Here is a 7126-nt window from a genome sequence, read left to right on the forward strand (position 1 = left end):
TGTGTCCAAATCCTCCACATCGCCCTCTTTGCCAAGGAAACCTTTCCTTCTGCGTCACAGCAACTTTCACATCTTAATCCAAGTCCAACAGTCCGATCTGACAGACACAAGCTACCTCCTGTCTGCTCCTTGATCTCATCCTCTGATGGCTGCTGAAACTTACTTTCTTCACTCTTTATGGAGAATATGGAGATTATAAAATCATATTATATATATATATATATATTTTAAATGTTATAATATAGAAAAGTGATATTTTTGACCTTGTATTTGCACTTGTATGAAGGGGTTTGGCTCAGCCCCAGCAATTAATTTGGCATTAAGCTTCTCAGCTGCAGTCAGGTTTTAATAAGGTTTAATCTTAGCCGTGAGAATGCAAGCTGTTCTTGCATGCGCAAAATGCTGAGTCAAGGCTGTTCTCAAGAAACAGGAAGACGCTCTTGCATTACAGGCAGATGATGACTGTCTTAATCGTACAACAGCTGTCGCCAACATCAACAAGTGTCCTCACTTTGATCGAACATTATTTTTCCTTTCTATTTGTCCAAATATCCTATTTTCCCCATGGAAAGTAAATTGAATGTTGTTTTCCAGCATCACACACAATATGCTGCGTTGTACTGAAGCAGTTCAGTTAAATGTCTTGATCAGGTTAAGAAATAGCCATCTTAAGAAGACCATTATTCATTCATCTTCCCAATATATAGTCCGGTCCAAACTCCTGACAAAGAAAGGTGATGACATTCAGTCTTCGCATCTAAATAAAAAAACAAATGTGACGTAAAGCTAGTGTCGGTGTCTAGTGTCGGTGACAATTATGCTATTTGGAATTAGAGGAACACTGAGAATAGTCTTAATTGGAAATAAAGTAGCCTTAATAGTGAAATAAAAGCTAATATAATATACTCTACTTTTATTGCAGAAACGTTTAAGGACTGGACTGGAGTGACATTCTTTGGGAAAAATAACATTCAGTGATGATTCAAGTTTAATAAAAAACATCAGAAAGGCATAAAACAATGTTCTCACTCACAATTTATTCGGCACACGGTAGGCAGCGTAATCTCAGCATTGAAAATATACATGTGATCATCATTTTACATATAGGTCAAATGGTTGCAGCAAATAATAATTAGTGTTTGGCGTCACTTTACTTTCAGTTACATTTATGGTTCCTTCAGAATAAAGAGATGAAGACGGTTACTGTTGGTTGTCGGTCACAGAAAGCACTTAGTCAAGCCCCCACACAGGTGTTAGTTCAGCTGATTAGACCTCTCCTCTGGACCACGACTGATTGTCCCATCTTTGACCTGTAACAAGCTCTAATCGGCCAGATAATTGAAAACACCCGTGTGGTGTGCATCGCCTTCAAAAGAAGCATAAAGTAGGGTCAAACAAACCATAACACACACATTGAACTATTATTACATGTGCCACTTACATTCTTTCTGTGTGATCGTCTGATGTCGTCAATCTCTCTAAACTGAACAATGAAAACAAAGGAGACGCACTGCCTACTTAAATAAAGTAAGAACAGAGTCTTATTACTTGGAATGACTGGTGGCAGTGGAGTGTATTATATGGTCCTAATCACAAGATATCGTATGGGTATGTACTTCCTGATATATCATTGGAATACAAGTACAGGACATGCATTTGTATAGAAATGAACAATACATTTGAATTAATTACATTGCAAAATAAAGGAGGCGATAGATAAAAAAAGAAGGAATTGTCACTGCATTGTAATAAGCTGAATGCAGCTTATTGCGTGAGTTCTTCATATCTGACTTGATGAAAGAAAGCAGCTGCTGCAACATCACTGATCTGGAGGTTTATCGCCTCTTACCTGCCTTGTGCAACTTGCTGCTCCATTGCACCCAGAAGCATCGTCTGTACTGCGTCTTAATAAACCTTCTGGTACAGAGAACACAGCAATACTCCACCTGTGTTCCCACCTCACTCTGAAGATCAGGTGAGGACTAAAGCATTTAAGCTTTCCCATAAAGTAAACCGGTGCCAAAATCAGACCCAAATAATTCAATTAAAGCTGGTTATAACAATAAAGCCCTCAACCCTAGTTTGGTTTTCACAGTGAGTGTGCAATCCTGTCAATGAGTACAGCTACTACGTCTTAAAACTGTAATCAAGTCAAATAAAAGGCAGACAGGCCGAATGACTCCCCATTGAGGGGTGAGAGGAGGAGGAAGAGGAGGGACAATGATTCATGCTTTGTCCAGGTTGATGACTAACCAGGAGAGGAAGACGAAGACGACGACTTCATTGTTTGACAGAAGCCCAGATGATGAGTCCAATAACAACAGCAATTACAACCAACACTATCCCCAGGATGCACATCTTCTTCCGGGAGCTCCCCTGGGGGGGGGGGGGGAAAGCACAAAGAGGTTGTTTGTGTAATGTACAAGTATTGGATATAATCTGGATTTTATTGGAGAGATGGATGGTTTTACTCAGGATTGAATTTGAAAATAACCTGTTCATGTGTCTCCTTCCTAACAACAGCTTTATGTGTCGGGGCACAGATACTGGTTTTGCCTGCTGATCACAGATAATGGCAAAAAGTGTACTCACTGGAGGGGGGTTCCATAGAGGACTCCAACTGTTGTGATGCACATGAATTGGAAAATATTACTCATCTGGGCAAAAACTGAGCTCACTGTCTTTAACCTGCGTCATTTGAAAAAACACTGGAGGAAATTACTATTTGCTGTTGGGTTTCCTTTCCATCAGTAATCTGAAAGTAGGTCTTCAAAATATGTAATCCTGATGGATTGAAGTGACTCACAACCACACGATGAATCCGATCACCTTGTGACTCAGCTTTTTCTTCCCTCCTGTACGCCTCTTTATCTTTGTCTTTTGCCGAAGTAAACTTACGAAGAACTTAATCACACAAGGGAGTCCTTGTGCAGGAGGTAGAGGAGTCAAACATGCACATATCTTTCTCCCTCAAAGAGCCCGATAGCTGTTACTCTTACTTAGATGTATTAATTGGTCCACCAGTTACAAGCTAACTTCTCTAACATTTATACATCTCCTCGTTCCTTTCCTCAATCCCTTCCCATCCTCTCTGTCCTAGTGAGTCTTACCTGGTATTCTGCGGCACGTGACAGCTGCTGGTTTGCGTTCTGGACATTCACATTTGCAGTCTCTACGTTGGCTTCTATACTGTCTGCAGAACACACAGATCACACGCAGCAGGCGGGAGGAAGAGGGAGCACATGTGGAACCAAGTCGATGTTTCAGATGCAAGTTGTTACATTATTAGAAGGACGGAAAATAAATCTACGAGCAGGTGTCAAAAGCTCACCGATCATGTCTCCCTGCTCATGCACCATCATCCCCAGGTCCTTGAAGATGTCATTGATATCTGTGATGTCCGACTGAGCAACAAAGAGAGAGATGGTTCACGTGGAGCTGATGAGATACTGTACATATTGGTGTTCATGCTATTATAGACACTCGATTCTTATTTGTACCTCCAACTGCCTGATGGACGACTCTCTCTCCTGGATCAGCCTCAGATCGTCTTCAGTGATGGCCTCAGCCTGAGCCTGCACCTGGGCATCACTGCCGGGCCAAGTGAAGATGAAATTGTAATAACAGTAATAATAGCAAAAGGAAACTAGAATAATGATCAGAAATAGTGGACCTACCTGAAGAAAGCAGGCACATTTCCGAAGCTGTCATCAGGCTGTCCTCCCTGTTAAAGGAAATGAAGAAGTTTAAATAAACATACAGCGCTGATGTGCTGGTTATTGCAAATATACTGTAGAGGACGTTCTTTACTGCGACTGTGGGAACAGCAATGATACATCATGTACACGGTTCTACAAAACCTCATTATATATAATTAGATTAAGTATTAACGAAACCGGTCCGAAAAAGGTTTGCATGGTGACGCAGAGCAAATAAAAGCTGGACTGGAGCTCATGCCGAGATATGTTCCTTAACAACCATTTAAAGCTGCTCCTGCTTATCAGCATGAACACAGCAGATACAGATACTTCTCTGTGCAGTCAGATTAGCGGTGTGGAGACAAAGTTGCCAAGCAAGCAAACAATATCCCCGATACATTTCAGGGGAAATGTATCGGAGTAAAAGTATCAGTTCTTTGCAAAATGTAGTGAAGTAAAAGTCAACAGAAATATCCGTACAATGCCCAGGTCTGGTCTATGGTGTCATTTTATTATGTTGGTTATTCTGTACAGATGACATCGATTGCAGGCCTGTCCGTCCTGGGTTAGGGATCCCTCCTCCCGAGCTTTCTCCCATTTATTTCCCTGTCAGAGGGTTTTTTGGGGGGAGTTTTCCATCATCCAAAGCAAGGGTCAAAGGACAGACGTTGTCGTATGTTGTAAAGATTGTAAGATTTGTGATATTGGGCTGTATAAATGAAACTGACTTGAGGGTCTCTGGGTTTTGTATCATGCGAGTTGGAGCTGTTGTTTCTTTTCTGTGTCTCCACTTATCAAGCTTTTGATGATATTAATGTGCAGAAAACCTGCTTTAATTTAGGAAGAAAACAAAGACACTTTTGACTGACATAGCATAAAGACAAATCAAAAAATGTGGCTCAATGGCTACTCCCTGGTGTATGGATTATTGGTCTCTAATATATCATTTGATCTGGTCTACACTCTGACCATGAGACCTTGCAGACTACTCACAGACACCCTGGAGCTGGCTCTCACTCTGGCCACAAACTCTCTCTCTTTGTCGGCCGCCTGCCGCTGGGTCTTTTGGAAGCTGTTCAGGGCGGCGGAGAAGTCGTTCACCAGACGCTCTTTCTGTAACTTTCTCTGCCGCTGAAACACACGTAGAATAAAAAGGTCACAAAACTTTACAAAGATTTGGGAAAATAACAAGTGTGGTTCCAAATCAGTATCAAAAAGCGGGGAAATTGTGATTTTTTTAACGATAGTTGAGGAGGACGATAACACTTCGGTACCTGATCAGGGCCAACAGGAAGTGCACTGAATGCTTTGATCAGCCTGTCAGTATCCTTCGCTAGCTGGTTGCCTTGCTGCTGTTTCTGCTGCCTGGAGACCAAAGACATTTTATATTTATTTGTCGAAGTTAAAGAGAAACACGGTCAAGAAAACATATTGCTGAGGAGGAGAAGTGGAAGATCGTATATATATATATATATATATATATATATATATATATATGATTGATCACTTGACAATCACTTTCAGACAGGCATGCTTGAAATGTTGAACTTTTTCTCCACCTGTATTTAAAGTTTAAACCAAGACGTTCGAAGTACACTCGTAGACCAATTACGCAAACCAAGCCGTGCCCCCATTACTCACAGCGTCTGTGGCAGCTGGCCGCTGTCATGCTCCGTTCCCAGCCGAGAAACCGCTCTCTGCAGCTCCGAGGCTGGTGAGGAAGAAAGAATGCAGACATTGTTCATCTGCGCCAAAGTATCTCCACCATGATTCACTGAGTGGAGTCAGTAAAATGGGTGTAATATGAAAGTTGCCGCTGATGATGATGCCTTCTACTCTGTATGTATATATATATATATACACACATGTATATGTGTGTGTGTGTGTGTGTGTGTGTGTGTGTGTGTGTGTGTATTACTCAGCAGTGTCAGCTTCTGGACATTGGAGCTTATGTTGTGAACCAGAGCACTGGGGTCCTCTAGCATCCCAGCCTGGTAGGCCATGACGGAACGCTGTGAGGACACACAACACATTTAATCACCTCGTTCCATCACTCACTCGTCGGTCAGAGAGGTCCGTTACCAAAGTACTCAGTCACAAGCTCATGTACAGTTTCATGTCTAAAACAGAAAATGTTATTTAGTATGAAGGGTTTTAAAATGACGACGTAATGTTTTGGACATGGCGAACAAACCGCTGTACAATAGTTCAACCGGAATGACGAGCGCAGACAGAGACAGATGTGCTCCTGAGCCACAGCTGGATGAAAAACACAGTATAATCCACATATCGGTGTTTAAGGGAAATAAATATCCGTGTGAGTTTAGCCTCTGATTTGATCTGATCGTAAGTAAATATTTTGTCTACAATGAGTCAATTTGAACACCTTAATCACAAGAAGTGATTGAGAATGCATGAGATCTAGTTAGTAGACTAAGTGTAATTACTCAGTCAGCTCAACGTAACGGATGATGGATTTAAATCGTGAGATGAAAAGTCAATTATACACAGATGACTTAAAAACAAAAAAGAATGGATGAAAAGTAAAGGATAGACGGTTAAAAAGATTTAGTTAAATATGAAGAATAGCCAAAACAGTTGAAACAGTAACCGATAAGTGATGGATAATTGGTTGCAGGAGAAGTATTGACTGAGCTGTAGCACTAAAAGATCCCCTTAACTGGGACTATATGGACCGGCCCATATAGACCTGAACGTTTGTCAACTCCTGATGCAATCTGTTCAACATGTTCTAACTGGGCTCTTATTTACTGGAGATAAAGTCGAATATTGTGGCAGTAATGTTTACCAGAACCCAGTCAAGCAGACTTCCTGTACTGACTCAAGAGGAAACCATAGTGGGCTGTGCGCATGTAATCCAGCCCTGTTATGCGAGGAGAGGGACTAAGGTGCATGCTTTCTACTTCAGCACATTTCAACCTTGAATCACGACTTCTACTTTAATGTAAACATCGTCCCTGTCCGCCTGTGTGTGTGTGTGCGGGCGTGTATTCGTCCACAGTCGCTGGCAGCGAGGGCAAAAAGGCGGAAATCACATGACTTTACAATCACAAGAAGAAGAGTCGTGCACAGTAAACGATCGTGCACAAGAAATGACCCCTATTTACGAATGCGCCACTCATACTATTTCCGGTAAAGTTGTGTTAATGTGACCTGAAGTCATGTGCGGACTGTCACAAGCAGCTGGTCATTAAGTTACAATCAAAGTCGCAACACAATTTGAAGATTCGTCTCTCTTGCTTTTCTTCGGACAACATATTCGTTCAAATGTCTTTGTTCCCAACAATTAAAAACGGTATTATAAGAAAGATGTCGGCATGCTTGTCCGTCGGGATAGTAAATCATTCCTAAATGTTCAGCTCAGTCGAGTAAGAGTTCAGACTTTACCTTTCCTGTGACTTGCGACG

General features: G+C 41.6%; 1 protein-coding gene across 1 annotated transcript; it reads right to left on the reverse strand.

Moving 5' to 3' along the window:
- Positions 1-1017: 1017 nt before the first annotated feature.
- On the reverse strand, positions 1018-7126 carry stx7l (syntaxin 7-like). The gene is made up of 10 exons (XM_079291534.1): positions 7107-7126; positions 5617-5710; positions 5340-5409; positions 4973-5063; positions 4692-4829; positions 3678-3724; positions 3501-3591; positions 3332-3404; positions 3111-3193; positions 1018-2376 (listed from the first exon to the last, which is right to left on the reverse strand). The coding sequence occupies exons 2-10, from the start codon at positions 5699-5701 to the stop codon at positions 2281-2283; spliced, it is 774 nt and encodes a 257-aa protein (XP_079147660.1). The 5' UTR covers positions 5702-5710; positions 7107-7126; the 3' UTR covers positions 1018-2280.

This window comes from Melanostigma gelatinosum, assembly GCF_949748355.1.
Source record: "Melanostigma gelatinosum genome assembly, chromosome: 19".
In the NCBI taxonomy this organism is placed as follows: Eukaryota; Metazoa; Chordata; class Actinopteri; order Perciformes; family Zoarcidae; genus Melanostigma; species Melanostigma gelatinosum.

Bases quoted from the DNA above. Each gene is read 5' to 3' on its own strand.
- stx7l (XM_079291534.1), bottom strand. From the start codon at position 5,701: ATGGCCTACCAGGCTGGGATGCTAGAGGACCCCAGTGCTCTGGTTCAC. The intron at 3,592-3,677 runs GTAGGTCCACTA...TTGGCCCGGCAG, and splicing joins AATGTGCCTGCTTTCTTCAG to TGATGCCCAGGTGCAGGCTC. The intron at 2,377-3,110 runs GTAAGACTCACT...CCCCCCCCCCAG, and splicing joins CACGTGCCGCAGAATACCAG to GGGAGCTCCCGGAAGAAGAT.